Source organism: Leptonotus elevatus, chromosome 7 (genome assembly GCF_054856555.1).
Source record: "Leptonotus elevatus isolate MCC_2025b chromosome 7, RoL_Lele_1.0, whole genome shotgun sequence".
NCBI classification, from domain to species: domain Eukaryota; kingdom Metazoa; phylum Chordata; class Actinopteri; order Syngnathiformes; family Syngnathidae; genus Leptonotus; species Leptonotus elevatus.
Window position 1 is genome coordinate 23,044,317 of NC_141245.1, and position 23,606 is coordinate 23,067,922.

Genomic DNA, 23,606 nt, shown 5'->3' on the forward strand with positions numbered 1-23,606 from the left:
GTAACTAACTTCAATTAAAGATGGCAACTAAAAGCTAACAAAATAACCTTTGTATCAATGAACGAATGAACTAACTAACTTTAGAAGAAATGTTGGAACAAACTAACATTCACATGAATGCTACCAAGCTAGCTAGCTAGCTAACTTTTGCATCAATGATGTAGCAAATGTACTAACAAATCTATCAATGAAGTCACAGACTAAATATCCAACCAACCATCGGAATACATGAGAATTGTGACCCCAAAAGAAATACAAAACTTAGCTAGTGATTGATTATATGGATTGAGACTGATCGTCTTTGGGTACAATAACCTTTCAAATCAATCAACGGGAATAAATGAGTAGAAACTGAGGGGAAGCGCGTTCACTTTGAGTATTATTCTAACCTTTTGAGCTCAGTTACCACCATGGCCACCTTTGTGTTGAATATCATTCCAAATCAATAGGCTACTTGCTTTTGCTTCATCGTCAAGCTAGTGAGAAGTAGCCGGTGGCGACAAGCCGTCACAGGGCATCAACCGAGGCTTGCCGAGCGCTCCTGACGCCGCTGTCGCCTCTCATCTGGGAAGCTCGCCACGACATTTTCGGAAGGACAGCGCTGCACCGGCAGCTGGAACTCGCGAGCGCAACAGCAGTAAAGTAAGAAAGTGACAGTGGCAAAAAGCTGGCTGAAGTTTTGTGGTTGTTTATGACACGCGGCGTTTTTGTTTCATGTTTAGTTTGATAGTAAACTTCAAGTGTTGAGTTCCTCAAAACGCTATGAAGCCACGATGATGCTAGCTCAATTAGCGTTAGCATTAAGCTAATGAACATTCAGGCAAAGTTTTGTGGTTGTTTTAAAGTACACAAAATGGTATTTCTCTGTTTTATGTTTAGTTTGATATTAAGCTTCAAGTGTGAGTTGCTTGGAATGTCATAATAATGCCACTGTGCTGTACAGCGCACCCTGCCCTTTGCTGGAGACAGGGACCGGGACGGCCCGTGAAAATTGAGAAATGATACCATTATAGATGCAGCGAAAAAAATAAAATTGTAAACACTCCAAGGCAGCTGCCACACAAAAACCGCAGTCGCTGCCCGACCCTGCCACAGGAAAAGGCCCGTGCATCGAGGGAAAAAAAAAAATCCCTCTTCCTGTTTTCAAAGACGACTCCTAAGGCACGCAGAAGCCGTTTCCTGCTCGTCGGGCCATCATCCCCACACATTTGGCTCGCCGCTTGCCGTGCAGCTGCGTGCTGACACGGGCCAACAATGCCACGGTCAGCCTGTGCAACGTACACACTCCCGCTCTGAAGACTTCCACCAGCAAGGAGCATCATGGGCCCATACTTCATTATCCGTGTAGTGAGAATTGTTGTGCCGAGACGATCTTTAATGGCAGCCTCGCCAGGACGTTCCACTTTCCAAAGCAGGATATGGATAACTTGTGTGAATGCACCAGAGAGCTCTTTATGATCCATTTGTTGTCCCGCGAGAAAAGCTGTCCTGAGTGCTTAATGGTGTGCTAATGTTGTGCTAATGCTAATTGACTCCGCTCGTGCTTTTAGACAAGGGAATGACAACTAATGACTTTTTTCTCCCCGTTCTACAGCGTATAGAAAATTACTGGGTAAAAGACAACATCTGACAAACTTAACTTGCTTTTATCAATGATAGTAACTAACAGCAACTTAAGTTTCACATCAACCGTGTAACTAGCTAACTATCAAACTAACTAACTAACAAACTAAGAAAAACTCTAATTTTCAAGTCAATGACTAACACACAAAGTAACTAACTTGTAACAATGAAGTAACACACTAGATTAATTAACAACTAATTAACAAAATAACTTGTCATATCAATTACTAACTAACAAAATTAACTTCTCCATCAAAAACATAACTAAACAAAATGTTTGCATGAACTAAACAATTAACATTGTATCAATGAAATAACTACCTATTTTTTTAAGCAATGTTGCAACGCATAAACAACTAAGTAACTTTCATTTTACTGATGTAACTAAGTTAAGAAACATTTGTATCAATTAAGTATCGGACAACTAACTAGATAACTAGCCTTATACCAACTAACTAACTAACTAACTAAAACTCAAATTTTCATGTCAATGACTAACACACTAAATAACTAACTTGTAACAATTAAGTAACACACTAGATTAATTAACAACTAATTAACAAAATAACTTGTCATATCAATTACTAACTAACAAAATTAACTTCTGCATCAAAAACATAACTAAACAAAATGCTTACATCAGTGACAACCAAGTAAACAATTAACATTTGTATCAATGAAGTAACTACCTATTTTTTAAGCAATGTTACAACGCATGAGCAACTAACTTTAATTTTACTGATGTAACTAAGTTAACGAACATTTGTATCAATTAAGTATCGGGCAACTAACTAGAAAACTAGCCTGATACTAGTCACTAAATAACTAACTAACTAACTAACTGTCTTAGGTCTAGATGATTGAAGCGTCTGAGCAACTAGATAACCAAGTTGGTGTCTTGTTGTTTTCTCCTGCCGATGGACGTGTCATGGTGTAGATGATGAGCGCATCATGTGATGTTGTCTTTTGGCCTCTGGGAAACGCCAGGCACATGATAAATGTTCAAAGGTCAAATATTTCCCGCATCCCCCACAGTTGTTGCCCCTCCTCAGCGCCACAACCACGCAAAAAAAACAAAGAACACTTTCCCTCGCTTGCGCCGCAGTGTGTCCTGAGACTTTCTCCACCAGCGCTATTCCGCGCAGACCTTATTTGGAGTGTCAAAAGTGATAGGCCGGACAAAACAAAGCTTCCTGAAGCTCTGCTTGTTTTTGTTGTATTGCTTTCTTAACAGATTTTCCACCAATGAACCACAAATGTAGTCCATTATTTCAATGATATGAAAGTTATTTAGTGAGTCAGTTAGCAAATGTATCGAGCTAATACCATAATTGATGCAAATGTTAATGATTGTGTCACGTATACAAATGTTAGTAACCAAGTCGGCTAGCTACATCATTATCATCGTTACAATGGTTAGTTGGTTATTTACCTAGTTAGTTATGTCGTTGTTTCAAAGGTTAGCCCAACCTTGTTGGAGTTCTGTGCTCTCCAGCGTTACCTTCTAGTATGTCTGCCCAGGTTTTCCAGATCGGCCTGAGGGATTCGTGTTCACAAGCTAACAAGTCTCTGCATGTGGGCTGCTGCTAAAGTTGCACTCGAAGGTTAACGTGTGTTGATAAAGCAACTTGTCCTTTAAGTCAAAGTAAACATGGTGATCTCTAACGGCCATCATGCTCATCTTTTAACCAAAAGTGATATTGATGATGTAAAAAATAAATCAATAAATAACCAACTAACACATTAATTAACTAACCAACTATTTTTTGTGTCAACTTAACCAAACAGCAGACAAAGTTTTGCATCAGTGACATAGCTCACTAAATTTCATACTAACTTAATGCATTGATAACTATCTGGCTGAATGAAGTAATGGATTAACTCACTACCGTATTGATGTAACCAATTTGACAAACTAACTTTTGTACATTACCGCCGATGTAATTAAATACCTTACTAACTTTTGTAGCGATGAAGTGACGGGCTGACTAAATAATAAACTTGCGTATCAATGACATTCTCAGGGACACTAGCTAACTAACCTTTGTATAAACGATGTAACTAACTAACTTACATATTAATGACTTACCTAGCTAAATTAATAACAAAATGGCTACCATTTTTTTTATATCAATTATATATCAAGAACGGACTAAGTACATAACTAACGTTTGTATCAGTGACTTAACTAACTAACTAACTAACTAACCAACTTTTGTATTCAAAACTAGCTAACCATTGAATTGATTTTCATATAAATGTATCTAACTGACTTTTGTATAAATGATGCGACTAATTCACTTGTGTATGCGCTCATTTACTAACTTACCTACAGTACTTATTTACTAGCTTACTTCATTAACCAATTAGCATCAACCTAACAAACTAATGAGCTTACTTCACTTAATTATTACCTTACTTACCTATATTATTTACTTCATGGCCCATGAAGTATCTAACTAACTAACTATTCGTATAAATGGATTTTTTTTTTTTAAAGCCAACCAGTCACTGCACTCTCAGATCAAGTGTGGAAAAAGCAACTTTCGCCTTAAGTCAAAGCAAACATCGCCCCGCCAATTACGAGCATCACGCTCACCATAACACGTTCTCTCCTAAGCAACAGCTAATAAACACTCCGTGTGTATCCAGTAAACACTAGCCGTCGCTTAGAAGTAGACAAACCTTTGCACAGTAGTCGATTCAATTAGGTCGAAAACATTCATACAAATGAATTGTGAGCTGATGAACGTGCAAGAGGGCTGCGGGAGAAAAGCCGCAGCTGGCGTTCCTGTTCCTAAAAGGACGTTCGCTTCCCATCCGAGCTGAAGGGGATTACTTCGCTTGCTTGTGCGGATTTCACAGCTCAGCTGGCAAGTGTGTTCCTTCGCCGACTCCAGCTGTTTTCAACTCACGCACACGCACACGCATACGCACACACACTGTGACTACTTTAGGCAAAACACATGAGCCCACAATGGCAACGGTGAAACTTCCCAAATAACAAGGGAATTCATTCACGGCAAGGAGAAGCGCCGGCCTAAAGTACAGTAAACGCTCGCTTTTCACGTCAGATGTTAGTTTATATATTAAAAACATTATGAGAGACAATAATATTATTTTACATGTTTTTTTTAGTGGCTTTTAATGACGTTTTCTGAATCTTTCTATAATGTTCACAATTCTTTTGACGCTTTGGGTGAGATTCAAACGCGGATCCTGTCAACTGCAAGCAGATGTGCCAACCAAATGCTTCACCGCGACAGACAACAAACACTGGCAAAAGTATTGGAACGACAGCTAAGGTCTCCGGTGTCTAATCTGATCTCGATTGATTCCAAAGAAGCAGAGAGTCCACCTCAGAAACACGGTCGCTGCAGGCCCCGCGGCATGGCATGAAAAAAGGGCCGCCTTTGTTGCCGGATGTGGAAAAATAAAAAATAAAACATCGAATGGACTCTAAAAAAAGCCCAGGAAGGAAACTGGGGGTGGGGTGGGGTGCATGGCAGCGAGTCTCACTGCTGGTGGAGAGTGGGAGTGAGAAAGGAATGTTCCCTCTCTCTCTCTCTCCATCTCACATAATAAGCCGGCTTGCCCTGTTGCCATTGTACCAACCAATTTCATTTCCCCCCAATAAGAGCAACTTTTACTTAGTGATCATTTTCATTTTACACCAATTAATCGATAAATGAACAGCCTTTTGCCTCATCATGCCCAAAATCTCACAATTTCCATGCGTGTCCCGTTGAAAACGTGTAAGGGGCCTAAGCATGACCCCTACTTAACTCATTCACTCTGAGCCATTTTCACTGAAGCAACCCCCTTCGCTCCCGCATGTTTTACAGGATTTTGACTGATTTTGCAAAGTCCACAGAATATTGTGTTCTATTGCTATAAACACATGAAACCTACCCAAAGAAAGATTATAGTCTCTTTTTTCATCAGGAAAAAAAAGTATATTTGTATCTGTTTCCGTTTTGCAGCAATTAGCATTAGAATATAGCCAAGTTTCATGATTACTCACAAACCCGTTGAAAACACTGACAAAAAGAGCTTGTTGCGACATGGCCCTGACTGATCTCTTATACTCTGCTGTCACCTGCTGGCCGTTTTTCGCAATGACTACCATTGCTTTAAGGGACCTCTTCATGTCAGAAGCTGTATCAAAACCTTCGGTATGCTCTACCATAAAAACAAAAAAACAAACAAAAATCGTATACACATGTTTTTGGGAGTGAAGGACAAAGTATATATATAAAAAAAAAGTATTTATACATTTTTGGGTTTGACTGCTGGAGAGTGAGTTTTACCTATCGCCACTAAATTCGGTGGACGCCCGAAAAAGCCTCAAGAACGCATGTATGAAACACAACAGGAAGTCAGCCATTTTGGGGACGGATCAACGAACTCCGATAAGCAATAGGCTACTAGACCAAGTCTAATAATTCCTCTATAAAGGACTGATCTGGTTCAAATTTTGTGTGCGAGATGAACACAACACCCGGAAGCAAAAGCAATCTTTGTGACTACTACAACTACTGTTGGCCCCTCCCTTCACAGGTTACCATTCCGTCCACCCACAAATCCCCCCCCCCCGTACTGGCGCCAGAGTGCAGCGCAGCATCTGTGACACCTGGCCACATCCTGGCACCGGCGCAAACATCGCAGCCGCCGCTCCTCCGGCCGGTTGGCAGCGCAGAGGCGACGAACAAGAGATTCTGTGTTCCGCTCGTCTCAATCAACACTTGAAACTTGTTTCAACTGTCTGGACAAGAAGTCCCGGACCATCGCTTCATGGGCCATTTGGGATCAAGTCACCCAAGAGATTGAATTTTTTGAAGTTTTCTATGTTGATAATCACAGTCTGAAGGAAAGTCTCCGACAAAATTACTGAGTGGACCAAACATACAGCATGGAACACACTTACTGAATTAATATTTTTTTAAAGTCTTACCGCAATCTCGTCCCTGATCGTTTTATTTTTATTTGTTTCCGTGCAAGTCTGTCAAAATATTGCGCCGTGGCACAGACAACTGAAAGCACTGTTTAGTAAGTTCACTTGGAACTGCAACCATTTCGAGGAAATTTCACTTGATTTTCCACAAGGTTTTGCCAAAAATTACAAGCCTAATAACAATAAAAACATTTTGATCAAACAGATACCGATCAATGACAACTGCATGGGGGGGGGGGGGGGGACTCCCAAGGCCTGTACAATGGGTCAAAGTTGACGTGTGATTGACAGTTGGGATAAAAGGAAGTCTGACAAGTTAAGCTTTGTTTTGACTCCCAAATCGTACGACCCGGCAGGAGTCTTGACGTCTGAGAGGCGACCCGAATGTTTCTTTAACTTTATCTTGTGATGGCCCAATTTGATCAAAACATGATTCTAGTAATGAATGGTAAGAATAATACACAACTATCGCATGCCTATTAAGATCTGTGAACGGGTCCCAATCAACCACTTTTTAGCTACACTTGCACAGCATATACAAGGTCCCAAAACAAGAACTAAGTAAATAAGTAAGTAACCTGCTGCTACAATGATAAATAATGTCAAATAAAATGTCACAAAAAGTACTTTTATATTGCAGAGCAGTTTTAGTTCCACTGGAAACTACAAATGCAGCAAAATTTGGTGTGAAAGCTGAAATGCTGAATGAAAAAATATGTAGCGTAATAATTTGGAATGATATGGAATGATACAATGAAATTAAATGATGTGGAATTATATTTGTAAAAATATGATGGTAAAAAAATGTAGATTGATAAGGAATGTTATTGAGAAATGGAATGATGCGGCATGAAATTGAATGATATGAAACGATGTGGAATGATATTGGTTAAAAAAAAAGGTGCACTATGTTTGTGAAAAATGTGGAATGATATTGAAAGATGAAATAATGAGGCATGATATTTAATAATACAAAAATTATATAATGCTATTGAATGATTTGGATGAAAATTGGTTTAAAACGTGGCGTTTGTTGGCAAAAAATTTGGAATTTTTGGTATGGTGGAATTGTTGGAATGATGAAAATCATTCCCAAAGTGAAGTGAATGAGCGGAACATTGCAAATTTCGAATGGGACTGATTTTACTGGGACTGTTAGACTAAATGTGTCAATTGGGCATGAATCAGGAATTTTTTGGGGTGAAAAATGTGGAATTGTGGGAAAACTGTTAATTCTTGGAATGACAAAATTAATAGCCTGCATTGTGTGAGTTCGTGCCATATGTTGAAGTTGGAATGGTGGGAATCGGTTGAGAAATGTCAATAAAGTGAAGAGCATAAAATATAACATTAAATGCTGATTCCAATCAACAGGATCATTATCAGGCTTATGCAGAGCTAGCTGATCAGCTGTGTTGGAGAAGGGAAACATCCAAAATCTGCAGGACTCCGGCCCTCGAGGACCGAGGTTGCCCACCCCTGGCGGAGAATGTATTTACACAAATATCATTAAATGAACCTCGTCTGTACATTATCTTTTAATGTTAGTAGCACTGTCATCAAATTCAGTGGTGCTCAAACTGGGGACTTCCCAGCAAAGAGAACCGAACAGAACTTTAGCTTTGCACGCTCGCAGGAGGCGGAAAAGTGCGAGCTTGCTTGTGCCTCCCCCCGCCCGGGAGCCTGGGAAATTGTGCAGCTTGGCCCGGCTCTGAGAAATATCCTGAGCTTGAAATGTAAACATGTCTGAACTCTGATCTAACAAAAACGCCGCCCCCTCCCTTGCCTCGCCTCGCCCCCCCCCCCCCTCCTTTTTCCCAGTCCGAGCCGCCATTCTGGGCCCTGCAGAGGGGCTTGCCGGTGACATCAGGAGCCCACACTCTCATTTTTAACGACCCTGTGGGGAGAAGGGGGGGGACTTTTTTTGAAGTCCTAAACCCGATTGTTCCGACATTGCCGCCCGCCCGCCTGAATTTTGGACTTGATAAAGGCATTTTGTTGTGAAGGAATCTGAGGGAGGTTAGGATGGAGGCATTGTGTTGGTGCCTAAGTGGACCTCCACACCCAGTTCAAACGAACGTTACAGTGGGTGGGGTTGGAGGGGTGCGGGGCGAATGCTACAACATGAAATACACCGGCACACTGTAATGTGTCCATCTTAAAATATGTGCTGGCTCATAAAATAAACCTTAATAATACAATTTTACATGGTTTTAAAATTTCATTTGAATTAGACATCCCATCTATTTTTTTAATCCCATTTTATTTTTCTTTGATAAACTCACTGCGTAAACATATTTTAATAATATTTTATATGACTGTAATTAAGATATATCAGTTTGTCGCTTATGAAAACTTTTACATTTCACTCAATCACATTATAGAGTTGAAATGATTTCATTTATTTAAATAAAAAAACATTTTATTTTAATTATTTTCTAAATATTTGATATGATCTGAATTCTTTTAAAACATATTTTATTTTATTTTAATAATTTGTAACTCTTGTTTTTGTTCATTTAATAGTTTTAAAATGTTGTTAAATATTTTATATTGGGAAATACCTGTACCTGTATGTATACGTTTTACAAATATAAATGTATAGAAAGATTATATTTTATTTTTGATATTTTAATTGTTTTACAATTGCAATTGTTTAACTCTGCAAAATATTTTACAAATTTGAATTGTTTGAACTATTGTTGGACATATTTTTACTTCGGGGGAGCTAATGTATATTCCCAATTGGGACATAAAAGCTGTGCATAAAAAAAATACCACTGTAATACATCATATCAATTATTTAAATAATTTTTTTATTTTAAATTATTTCTTAAAGTATTTTCATATTTGAATTCATTTTAAATATTTCTGATAGGATTATATAGTATTTGAAATATTTCACTTTTTGATTTGACCTCATTTCAAGTATACCTCTAATATTTATAATTTTACAAAAATGTGATTGTGTTAAAATAAATATATACAGTATATGTTTAAATTGAAAAAAAAAATGGCTTTGTGTGATACCACGCAAAAAAAGTGCATTTGATGGAGGATGTGAGGACAGAGGCATTGTGTTGGCCCCCTAAGCGGACCTCCTCAGCACGCCCAGCTGGAGCAGGCTAATCAGACCTGTTTACTATGACACTGTGCAGTGTGAGAACATTTGAAGATAAGCTCGCCGCCTTTCACTTATCCGACGCAAAAAGTGGCGCTGACGTCGATAAAAGACGACAAACACCAATGCGTGTGTGCGTGTACGTGTCACACCTGAACACGTTGGTTCCCACAGGGTTCCAGTTTCAGGAAAGCACTCAGAGCAGTGAGGGCCTCCGCTGTGCACCAGCAGCAACCCCCCCCCCCACTCCAGACCAGAAATACCAGACCAAGAGCACAAGAAATGACGCAGCACACACGTCAAAAAGTAGCATTACAAACAATGACCTTGGCTTCTTAAAAAATGTGAAAGTTGTCCTTTTAAATCATTACTGAGGTTATTGATTTATCACGCAGTCTAACGATATGAATAACCAAACATCTTACAAGTTTTTCAAGAGACGAACCTTCATTCGGTCAATTCAAAATCACGTCGCCATTAGTGAGAGTATCAGGACGCGGAATTGGACCCAGAAACAACTTTATTGACGCCTGTTGATGGCGTCAATGCCACTTTTTTTTAGATGATCAAGTTTGGGAGTCCACTAGGAGAAACTGCTGCTGCATATTTTTTTTCCGATGCCGATTAAAAAAGCAAATTTAAATACATACCGTGAATCTTGAAAATGTCAAAATGCCATAAAATGGCTGCCGTGAATACATTTTAATGTCAAAATATATTTAAAACAAAGACAATTGCGCCTTGTGTGTTTTAACAACCACATAGCTTACGCTTAGCTTAATGCTAAAAGACAATGCAAGACACCTGACATGCTAACGGTTAGCAATGAGAGATGCCATTTTAGAAGTGATGGTGGAGCAAAAAATGCAAACTGATGAATAATGACAGACAGGCATATGTTATACTCCACAAAAAAAAAACATCTTACTGAGACATGTACAGTAGATTAAAAAGTTTGAATTTACTTATTTCAAACCAACAATGAAAATGTTTAAAAATAATCCACAAATTACCAAAAAAAAAAAAAAAAGTTTTTGTTTGTTCTGTGGTCAAAGAGCAAATTTATGTGTCATGATTAAATATGATTTATCCTGTCTTATCAGTTATTCCTGACAACCCTGCATCATTGAAACAAACAAAGAGTGACGACAAGTAAGTCAAATATGCAAAACAAAAACAAAGACTCATGCTCAAGTACATGTCATCATTTACTCCTCTTGCCAATCACGGTTAGCCGGTTCAAAAGCAGATGCTGTTTTACAGCATTTTGACTAATCTTTCAAGATGCTTTCACCAGTAATAATTATTATGATTATTATTTTAAGTGTTTCTTGTCACTTCTTTAGGAATCAGCAGTAGAACGTGGGTTCGTTTCTGACCCAAAATACCAGTTTCTGACCAAAAAGCAGAGAAAACAAGTTTTCGCTTTCCTCATCCATGCCTACCCGTTGAAAAATTTACTTGACGAATATAATCGTCTGTGGCGGTAAACGGTTGGATTCTACTCGATGAATAAAACGACCATGGTAGCAAATGAATTAATGGCAACCGCCACCTGCACAATAGAAACAACAATTAGAAATAACACTAAAAAGTAAAGCGTTCTGTTCACTGTCTGTCACATGCACATTTACTGAAGACGATAAATATAATTGTTCCTGTTTTGCCAGTTATACCACTTGGCACAATAGAAATAACCACAATTAGTTTTTTCATTGAATACGCTTGCACCTCTCGATAGTTACGCACGATTCCCACCATCTTGCACAATAGAAACAAACATGTTTTTTTTGTTTTTTTTTAATGTAGCCACTCGGTCGTGGTTGCTATTGTGCACCTGGACGGCGTGTCCCAGATAACGCGACGTCGTTCCTTGAAGACGGAAAATCGGCTGTGTTTTTTTTTCTTTCTTTCTTTCCGCTGTCTTCAAAGACAAGCGCAGACGTCCCACAGGCTGCTGAATAAAACATGAGCGCGTGCGTGCACTGCGGGGTGGTTTGTGTGGAAGATGGATGGAAAGTAGGACTGGCGGAGATAGCGTACAATAAAAGCCAAAATGTCTTTGACTGAATAGCAAATCCTGGGCAGGTCTGGAAACTTCCGTGAGTCACGTCTGCTTCATGTTGGATCATTTTCATATGCTCGCGATGTGCTTTTATAAAGAGGATAACGCAGCTTTTGAAGTCAAAATCTTAATGAGTCCACGCAAGAAGGCGGCGATGAAAATGCAAATGTCCACCGTTTGAGAGATGGCCCACATTCACGTATCATTAAAAGCCTACAAAAAGCTCCTCAAATTGACTTTACAACAGCGACTCGGGATTTGACGTTTTCTAAAGTGCACTTTTTTGCAATAATAGTATACTATTTATTTATCTTTATTCTTGGCAAACCCGCAATCAGAATTAAAATGAAAAAATTAATATATTCATCACATTGAATCTCGACAAGTCTAAACTGGTCATGTTAGTATTATAGGGGGGGATGCCAATTTCAAATCTTGAGCCAGACTGACAGAAAACTCCAAGGTTGGACAATAAAAAAATTAAAATAAACTAAATATATATTTTTTTAATAATCTTGAATAGATATTTTGAAAAATATTCTAAAATGTGTTTATTGACTAAATTAAAACACAAAATACAAAAACTTCCAATTTTAATGAAATCTAGTCTGTATTATGAAGTCTATATTAAAATGTCAACTGATCAAATTTTTTTTTATCAAAAATAAAAATAATCAGGGGTAACATCCATTTAAAAAAAAAAATCAAGGATAAAAATGAGTTTAAAAATTGAAAGGAAGATTCAGTTTAGAATGATTTTTTTTTAAATTGAAATTAAAATGATCAGGAATAAATAATTAAATAATAATAATAAACATCAAAATAATATTAATAAGTTTGGAAAACAAACAAAAAACGAAAATAGCTAGAGTCCTGCTCACCCTTATCATTTATAATTTGCTGTTCTAAATGGTCTGTGCCCAATTGACATGAATTATCCAATGAATGATGACTTTGATGTTTTAAAAAGCCACACCGCCAAAAGGGTATAAAGCCATCTCCAAAGATTTTGGTAGCCCTGTTCCAGCAGTGCGTAATGTAACGTTATTAAGAAGTTTGACGAGCACGGGACTGTCAAAAACCTATATGGACGTGGGGGGGGGGGGGGGTTGAACGAGAGAAATTGATGACAGAAGTCGTTATTGGTTGGTGTGAATGGTGGGAAAAAACATCCATGGTTTCAAGAAGCACCATACGCCACACACTGAACCAAAAACAGGGCTTTATAGGCGAAGACCATTCCTGAGACAGACATCAAAAAGAATGGCTAACCTTTGCCAAGGAGTACCTGGCAAAAAATACTGTTTTAAAATGGCCAGCAATGAATCCTGATCTCAATCCGAAACCTGCAAATATTCAAGAGCTTGAACAATTTGCAAAGGAAGAGTGGCGGGAAATACCAGCGGAGAAGTGCAAGAAGCTTAGGGATGGCTACAAGAAACGTTTGGAAGCTGTCATCACTGCTAAAGGCTGTGCAACCAAATATCAAAGACGGGCCATTATTGCTGCGCATGCAGTGTTTTCTATTTCTTCGTTGGAATTACGTGATGCAAGTTGAAAAACAATTTCCTTTGGACATCCAATTAAAAGGTCCTGATGATTTAAATTTGGTACATTTCCATTTATTCACGAATATATTGTAGAGATCATGGAAATAAAATGAAGGGGTGCCAATAACAGTGAGCAGGACGGTACATAGAAAGTAGAATAGATTTTTTGCAGCTAAATTAAATTATTATTCATTTATTTTTTCATTTAGTTGATTATTTATTTACTTACTGGAATTTATTTATTTATTTATTAACTCATTCACTGCCATTGACGGCTATAGACGTCAAAAATTAATTTTAACTATTTCTATGAGTTAAAAAAAAAATCTCCATTTTTAACAAGAGTATGAAAACCTAGAATTAATTGTATTGTATTAGAACAGATTTAAAAATTGTTATTAATCGTGAGTTAACTAGTGAAGTCATGCGATTAATTACATAAAAAAATTGTAATCGCAGGACGGCCCTAATTTTTAATAACCTTTTCTTAAAAAAATTTTTTTTTTTAAATGTCATATCTGTTCTAAATGTACAAAAACAATTATAGGCTTTCATACTCTTGTTAACCAAAATGGGAAAAAAAATGTTTAACTAATAGAAAAAGTTCTAATAAATTTTTGACGTCTAGTACTGGCAATGGCAGTGAATCACATTATTTTTTTTTTTCATTATTAGAAAATAAAAAATTGATTGGATAACAATTTTACAAAAAATTGGGAAAAAACCCCATTAACATCTGCACATCTTATCTAAATGAGATGCTGCCATAAAACGAGAGGGAAGCAAAGTCCCATTTTTTATGTTGAAAACGGGACGTCTTATGTTTGACAGCGATTGCAAACGTAGAACTGGGGCTCGCCTGAGGAACGAGCATCAGCACCAATCTGGCTTTTGAGTTTGCGTGACCGGCAGCAATCATGATGATTTTGCATAGCTAAGTTGTTTCACATGCCAGCTTGCTGATGTCATCACGCAGACACACACACACACACACACAAAAAGCGATTAGTCTTCAATAGAGAACTTCATTTCATGCGCCATTTAGCCAGCGGACGCTACCAATTCAGTCCGGAAAACACGCGTGGCCAAACATCCTGGAAACAACAACAACAAACACAACAAGCACCACCAGGGACGTTAAAGACTTCCCGATGCTTCCCCATTCAATTTCATATTAAGTCAGGGCAGTCAAGTATTTTTGGTTACACAATTCTATGAATACTTTGTAATGCCCCCCCCCCAACTCTCTGCTGCAACTAACATTTTTCTATAATATAGTTCTGAGGACACTATGGATAGGAGTTCATACTCCTGATAATGACAGCACCACTGCCACCTACTGTAGTGGATGTGCAATTACACACACACACATTTTTTTTTTCCCCCTGTGGTCACACGTGCAAACTTGAGGAGGAGATATTAAGTAGACTTAAAAAAAAAATGTAAGTGAAAAATTGAAGTTCTTTTATCAGTTAATATTAAATTTTGATGAACAACCAAGCTTTGCAAATAATATGATAAAAAATTATAAACATCTGTCAGAGGTGGCAAATCCAAGTCCACAAAGTAAAAAAAACTGCCACAATTTGGCATTAGCCCCAGGTGCTAGCTAGCGAGCTCCCTAGCTAGCTCCCCGGGTGCTCGGTTACCCGCTAAGGAGCGAGCTAGCTAGCACAAGGAGCTAAAGCTAAACTGTGGCTGGGTTTTGACTTTCTGGACCTGGATTTGCCACCGCCGACATTCGCTGAGAAACATGGAAGGACAAAAACGTGTGTGGAACAATAAAACTAAATGCTGTTCCAGGATAACATGACCAATGACCGCTTGCAATTGAATATTGATATTCTTTCCCAGAACTAATTAATCAAAGGCGTTTTGGCCCGAGCGCGTGTCTCCAACACATCTTGGAACGAGCCCTAATCCCAAATTGAGCCAGGAGATTAACTGAAGGCTTTTCCGCGGCGTACGCGGGTCCTGTTTTGATGTCTTTTAATCGCAGATGCTCGCCTGGAGATCGTCTTAATCCCCTCAGGCATCCTGACGGACGCCGCCTGTCAATAAAAAGCCGCAACAGCGCTTCCAGACGTCAAGTGAAGGCCCCTTGAAGGCGTTCGCGGGACGCTGACTATGTTTACATGCCTGAATATTGCCAATAGTCAGGTTTTGAAATTAATATGCTCTTAAACCCGAATAATAGGTCATATAAACACGACTGGGGTTCAGCGTCATAGCAGGGCACCCATTTGCACACTTTCTCAAACACAAACACACTCAGACAGCCGCAAGAGAGTGAGTTTATTTTTCCTCCATGCTCATTTGCATGACTTGTATCCCCACCAGGATACACCGGATTCATTTTTGTCAACAGACAACACTTTTATTTGGCTCATGTCCCAATTTCAGTGTTTTTTTTTTAAAACAATACTTCAGATCTCAACACGGGCCAATAATGCTATTATCTTTTTTTCCTTCTTATTTGGAGTTGATGCAAATTCGCTTCACATGAAACCCTGCATGAAACCATTGCTTAACACCTAAGTTATGGAGGACCAAAACTGCCAAATTTAAAAAATAAATGACAAAATAAATAGATAAAAGTAAAATAAAAATAAAAATATAATTAAAAAATTAAATAAAAAATATAAATATATATATATATATATATACACACATAAAGAAATAAAAGTAAAAATAAATACAAAAATAAAACACGAGATTCCAAAAATAAATATAAAAATAAATGTCAAAATAAATACATTAATATAATTTGAACAACATTATGTTTTGAACAATAGTGTGTCTGCAGCATGAAACAAATGTGAGAGCAGTGTTTTTATTTATTTATTGATATTTAATTGTTTATTATTATTATTTATTATCTATATATTTTTTATTTCATCATATATATTTGTATGTATATTTTTATTTTTTTTATCTTGTTTTTTTGTTTTGTTTATTTTTACTATTATTTATATTTATTTATTTGTTGTTTTTATTTCCATTTATATTATTTTTTTTAAATTTAATTTTGGAATTATATTTTTTTACATCAGTTTTTTATTTTCACTTTTATTCATTTAGTATGTGTTTAGCCATTTATTTATTTTTAATTTTGGCAGTTTTGGTCCTCCAACGTAAGGGAGGAATGTTCAAACTTTTGCGTTATTTCCTCCTCTACTAATCATAGCATTAAGCTAATCAGTTGATGTACAAAATAGCTTCTTCTCCCTCTTTATCATAGCACAGTGACTCACTATCGCCTCCTCAGGTAAAAGGCACAATTACAATACGATTCAAAGAAACTAAAAAAAAAAAAGTTTTCAGTCATGGCCACACAAAAGCCTGACAAAGGTCCTTGTGGTTACAAAGTTGAAACATTTCTGACCACTTTGTGGGCAGGATGTGCCGCACGCTGCTGCGGAGCTGCTCGGACATTCACAAGCGGGCCGGGCTTACTTCCCACATCTGTCACCGGGGACGAGAATGGGAAACAACAAAAATCCTGCCTTCAACGAGCGAGCCAACATGTTAATCAGCAGTCGAGGCTTGCTTGACTTTGACTAAACACGTGCAGGAAATGTACGCCGGGGCTGCAAACGTGTGCGGCTTTCAACAAGGCGTCATGATAATAAGGCAGGACAACAGCGCATGCTTGACTTTGGTTTGCTTCATGTTGTTGACCGACAACTTGGGACTGTTGCCATACGTCAACAAAAGACGCATGACAAAAAATACATGCTTCTTTTTTTTTTTGCTTTGATGTGGGTAATCGAGGCTTTAGCAGACTACTTCCTGGTTCATGAAGAAAGCTGGAATTTACGTAGGAATGTTGTGCATCTCTCCAATAAAAGACGATTCAGTATCTTGATTCATGACGATGACTCAAGCAGCGGTTTATTTGCAATTGGAACAATTTGGTTCAATCTGGTACGACTAGTTTGATTGGGCAATGACTTTCTTGTTGTCATTTTACAATATGAAGGAAATTGTCAGTAGGCTACGGTAAATTTGGCATTTCCGTCAAAGATATGCAGCTTCTATAAAAGATGATTCGATACGTATCTCAATATATTTTAAAATGGAAAGATTTGATTCAATGCACTCACTTCTTTTAAATCAAAACCGATTTTATGATTCCAATATTTATTTATTTTTTCTGCATCTAAAATGGACTGGGGCATTTTTTGTTTTCGAGTGGGGAGGATTAAATTATTCAAACATACGTGTTTGTGTTGTTTGTTAGCTAACAGGCTACTTTCGGGTTCATGAAAAATGGCATATTTATGACGACAAATATATTTGCATTGGACCGAGAGGGGACAATTCTATTGTTACTTACTGTAACCAAAAACATTTCTCTGAATGTTTTTTTTTTGTTCATTAAAAGTTGCTCATCTTTTCCACTAGAGGTCTCACAGATAACCACCAAAATGACCACTTACCACGACATCAAGTATGCTAATGTTTGAAAATGGCAACATTCACCAGCTCAATGCAGGACAATTGAGGTGAAGTTTATATTAAAACAATAAAATAAATAAACGATTAATACAACGATGGTGAATACCTCCGGCTTTCTGGCTGGCAAGGATTCTCAGAGTCTCCATTATTGCCTGAAAATCAAGTGTAGTTTTTTTTGGTGTATAATCCTGCTAATAACAACATAACTCTCGCTTGTTTGGTGCTTGGAGGAGGTTAAAAACATGAAGATGCAAAAGCATTATGGGAAATCCCTGCACGGCTCCTTTCCCGCACTTCTCAAATTCCCTCCCAAAGAATATCCTTTTGTTAATCTGCTCTCAACCAGCGCCGTTGTCGAGCGCCGCTGCTCCCATAATCCTTTGCGCCTGCTCGCCAACTCCAGTGTGAACAGTCAATACTTGTATGCCGAAAAAAGACCGCAAGCTATTCTTGATTTTTTTTTTATTGCAATAAAAAACAACTAAATAAAAAGTACAGAAACGTTTTTTTTTTTTTTTATTGAACAGTTTCAAGTTGTAATTGTTTGAATCTATTGCGAAAGAAAGGTTGAGTTATTGCTTTAAAATGCTGGCAAATGTGGAAAATGCAGACCAATGAAAAATATGGCATATTTAGGAATGTGAAACGATATCCACGATTTCTCGACCGAGCTAAACATTTGGAAGTTGCTATAGTTTGAATCGGTTGAGAAACGTGGAAGAAATGTGAATGAGAAAAATGCTCAAATGTCTCTTCATTTTTTTTTATTTTGCTGTGAAAATGTGGCAATTTTGACAATCTAAAAACTAATTTCCAATACATCATTTTCCAATTGAGCTGAACAGTTTCAAGTTGGAATGATGAGATCTCTTTAGAGATGTGACAGTGGAATGAACTACATTTATCTCTTTATTTGGGGATTTTTGCCATGAACATTTTGGATTATTGGCAGAGTTGGCAAAACCAAGTCCAGAAAGTACAAACTAGCTAGCTAGCGCCCTAGCTATCTCCCATGGTGCTCGTTTACCTGCTAGGGAGCTAGCTAGCTAGCTAGCATCAGGGGCTAAAGCCAAGCTGTGGCAGGGTTTTTACTTTCAGGTGCTAGCTAGCTATCTAGCTCCCTAGCAGGCAAACAAGCACCATGGGAGCTAGCTAGGGAGCTAGCTAGCTAGCACCTGAAAGTAAAAACCCTGCCACAGCTTGGCTTTAGCCCCTGATGCTAGCTAGCTTGTTTACCTTCTAGGGAGCTATGGAAGGGTGATTATTGGGATTGTGGCAATTATTGGAATGTGAACTGCTTGACAGTTAAACAGAAGTTGGAATGTTTTGAATTGGTTGAGAAATATGGATGGAGAAGGTCCCACATGTCTGCATTTACCTCATTCACTGCTGGCAGAGTGAAAATGGATCCTTGACGTCTACAGCCGTCAATGGCGAAAGAGTTATTTTGGGAAAAATTTGGCATTCCGTAATGCAAAAAAATAGTTCCGAAGATGTCCTGAATGAGCAGCGGAGTTTGAAGTTGAGATGGGAACGATACGATTTTTTTCCCCATTGAACGCATCATTCACTTCAAATGTGGAAAGTGGCTATTTTTTAAATGTTAAATGTATGAATTTTGGAACTGTGGAAAGTATTGTAATGTAGAAAATATTTCCGTATATGCCTCGAATGAGTTGTACAGCTTCAAGTCGGAATTTTCAGAACGTGGGAATGTGGGTCATGACTTTTGCCAGAATCGGTTGAGAAATATGGAAGGCGAGATGAACAAAACCCAAGGAAATGAGGACTTTTGGTCCGTGATAACATGCGCAGCGCTGTCGTGCACTAATGCTGGATGAAATCGTGACACGGGTTGCTGCCGCCTTGCTTCCATCACCACATGTTGTTAAAAACATATTAACCTCCACAACACGCACGCCAGCGGCTCATTTCCTGCCTGCTCGCACGTCTTTTGCTGCGCTCAGCACTTTTCTCGCACACGCACACACAACATGATAATGATGTTGCCTGACCTCCTTTAGACAAGACATGGTGGGGATGCTGAGCTACCTCCCATCATGTTCCTCTAAGCACAGCACGTTCAACAACACGCTTATTGCGTGTTGTACGAAAAGTGGCGTGACGCGCGCGCACTGCTGTGTTGGCGGTAAATGACCGTCAGTCTGTGGAAAAACACATATTTGTTTTCCCGAGCAGGGAGCTGCGATGTGTGTGTGTGTGTGTGTGTGTGTGTGTGTGTGTGTGTGTGTGTGTGTGTGTGTGTGTGTGTGTGTGTGTGTGTGTGTTAATATTATTGGAGTGGGGTCCGCAGACACCTGCCAGTTGTAGCTCAGGGGTCATAACAAATTATTCGTAATAAAAAAATAAAAAACACACACGATTACTAGTCTTGGCTTCTGGTCAATTAAAAGCTCTCATGACATTGTGACTTAACGTCATGTAAATATGACATATTACAGCAATAAAGTTTTTTTTTTTTAAAGGGGGGATACTTGACTCTGAGTCATTTTCAGCAGTAAAAAGTCAATATTTTGTCCAGAATAATTTGATAACTTGATTATTTTTCATGTACAATTAATATCTTTAAGAACTCATTTTTACGCTTGCTGTCGACTGAAGATGACATCACCTGTGCTGAGGAAGTAGGTAACGAGGAAATTGGTAAATAGGTACAGTAATAAACCCAGAAAACAGGTGAGCCAGTATTCCTTAGTTTTTTAAGCTATTAATTGTACATGAAAAATAATGAAGTTATATCAAAGTAATTCTGGACAAAATATTAACTTTTTACTGTTGGAAATGACTCAAGGAGTCAAGTATCCCATTAAGAGAAAAAGACATATTTTAGAAATTAAAGGCATCTTTTCCAAGATAGAAGGCATAATATATATTTTTAAGTTCTCTTGTCAAAATATGACTTTGTTTTATGGTTAAACCTTGACTTTCATATCATAACATTGTGGGTTTTATCTCGGAAAAATATAAATTTATTGTCATAATTTTATGATTTTGAAAATATGAATTTTCTTGTAAAATAATAATAATAATAATTATTATTATTATTATAGAATATATTAAATATATTCTATTTCAAGCACCTTTCTCTCCAACAATATGACATTGAGCAATATAATTTTTTTTATTTAAATACATTCAAATGACAGATTCCAATGTTTTTCTTGAAAAAAAAACCCAGACTTTTTTCATAGCATTACAATTTTTTTCTCTGAAAAAAAAATCTCACATCACAACTTGACATGTAGTTTTAATTATCGTTAGCAGTATGAGGGGCTCCTTGTATAAACTTCCCCTTGTCAGGGGTCCTTCCCCGGACCCCAAAAGTTCATTTTCAATGTACAGCCGCATCCATTTACAGCAGTGAGCGCACACAGGAAGTCATTATTATTGACTTTGTTGCTGTTACAGTGTCGGGTTTCCACAGGCTCGCCGTTTAATGGGAGTAATCCAAGCGAGCGAAATACAACGTGTCGGGTTTTTTAATTGACATGAATGCTTATTGGAATAATACATCTACAGTACAAACTTTACAAAAAACACATCATGGTGTCGCTTTAATATGGCCTACATGCTGTTGGATCATTTTGAATGTGAATTCAAACTGAATTAAAGCCGCAAGCAGCAATCAACACGGCGGAACCGAGTCCACACGGGCAAAAAAAACGTTTTGCCTGTCCAGCACGCGTGCTTTCTGATAAGGGCTCATTCGGGACCGCAAGTCCAAAAACGGTTGCTTTGAACCAAAAATGGCCGACTTCCTGTTCATTCTCAGGCAAGGGTCCTTTAGATTTTGGTTGTTAATGGAAAGGATGCATCATAGATCGTTTTGCGGAGATCAATTAATCGGGATTGAGAAAGCGGCCGCCACTATTTTGACAACTGGTCTTCCATTTTTATTTGAGAGAATGACGTCATGCCACGTGCAGTTAAAATAACCCGTTTGTATCGTTTCACAGATATTGTTCAATAAAACAAGATTGGAATGTTGAAGGTGTATGCTCCTTTGTGATGAGAAAAATAAAATCGTGATCTTGCACCCCTAATAGCAACCACCGCCCCATCGCCGGTTCTGGGTTCAAATGTCCCGCTATTTTTACAGAATTGTTTTCAAAAAACTCTTTTATTCAGCCTGACAATTATTTTGGAAGTAATTCCACTATCGACCACCAGATGGTGGCGCACTATTTGGTCACCATCCATCCATCCATTTCCAAACCCTTTGTCTGTCTAAAAGTGAAAGAACAACAACAAGAACAGGAAGTTCTTTAAGATCAGCTAAATTTTTGCTGCTCGATTGTTGAATGAAAATCTCCTTCAATCCTGCGACGGCTTTAAATTCATTTTCTAATGTACAGCACGATTATTGATGTATATTGTGAGATCATGATAAGTTTGTCTACTTGAGGGGAAAAAACGTTTGTTTATTGTTGGGATTTTGCACTGTAAAACTGTACAATATTTTTGCTCATGCTCTCTCTCAATATATTGTTGAAATGTGTTTGTATCACTTTTCAGGTGACCGTAAACAATTACCGTAAATGGTATAAAAACGTGCCTAGACAGTATTTAAGTAAGGCTTTTCTGTATCGCGGATTCTTGAAAGCGGGGCTGCTCTGGGACGTATCGCGGGATTACGGTACATTTAAAACAACATGGGCTCCATTTGCAAACACTTTCAGTTGAAGTACATCAGACATGTTGGACTCACCGCTATGCGCGTGGACATCTTGTGGTCCCCCTCGGCGCCCCTCATTTCCCCGTTGGCCCCCCTGGCGCCGTACTCCGGGGGCGGGTGGCCGGCAACCCCGCGGCCGCCGCCTTTGCTCTTGCGCGTCCCCGGCCCCTGCTGCACGACGTTGAGCAGCTGCAGCGTGCTCTCGTGCTCCCGGTCCGAGCTCTCGGCTTGGCCGCGGCGGTAGCGGTCCTCGCAGGTGGAGTGGTGCCGCCTGCACAGCTCGATCCGGGCGCGAAGACGCTCCACGATGGCGCTGTGCAGCGGCGGAACCGCCGAGCCTCTCGCGCCCGCCGAGGGGACGCCGTGCGCGGCGGCCATGGAGCCCATGCCGACCGCCAGCATGGGGGCGAAAGCGCCGGCGGCGGACTGAGCCGGGGTCGCCTCTCCCATCCGGGGCGAGGAAAGGGTCCGGCTTGGTGGGGTTGGCTTGGAAGGACACCACAATGGGGGGAGAGCACTTCGCTAAGATCCCATGTGGGGCGGGGGGGGTGTAGGGGGGAATCCTGCAAAAATAGGACACAAGTGGCTCCAAAGTGCGAGAAAGAAACTCAAAAGTCACGCGATGAATTGGCGAAAAGTCTCATTCAAAGCAATTAAATCCACCCTCGGTTTCAATTAATTCGTCATCGACGTGTTTTCCACGCGCGGTCACATGTTCCTCACTGGGTCCCTCAAAAACGTTTTGGGGACAAGTGCTGCATGTCAAAGGCGCAGAAAACGACACAAAAATCCACTCGCAGTTCTTCTTGTTCTTCCTCGCGCAGCGTGTCCGCGGATTGAGCTCCTTCCCAAACAGCCCATTGGCAGTAGTAGCCGTGAGGGTGCGTGCACGCGCATGCGCGTGCATGAACCAACAGAGAGTCTCATTGTGCGAACAGGATTCGTGTCCTGACGTGACGCGCAGTACACTTGGAAGCAGCTGGAAGCGCGCTGGCGCCATCTGGCGGACACGTTGTAAATTATTTGCAATGTTCCAGAACAGCAAGTTGTCGTTCAACATTCAGCGGCCAAATAAGTTCACGAGTAAAGGATGGATAGATGGATAGACAGATAACTCTAGCTAGCTAGCTAGATAG

General features: G+C 39.0%; 1 protein-coding gene across 1 annotated transcript in view; it reads right to left on the reverse strand.

Annotated features, from left to right (window-relative positions):
- Positions 1-23,338, reverse strand: part of maml2 (mastermind like transcriptional coactivator 2) — a 41,514-nt gene extending 18,176 nt beyond the window's left edge. Inside the window, exon 1 of the mRNA XM_086081597.1 lies at positions 22,504-23,338. Coding sequence (XP_085937723.1) covers positions 22,504-22,920 — 417 coding nt within the window. The 5' untranslated portion in view covers positions 22,921-23,338. The remainder of the gene's footprint in view (positions 1-22,503) is intronic.
- Positions 23,339-23,606: the final 268 nt, after the last annotated feature.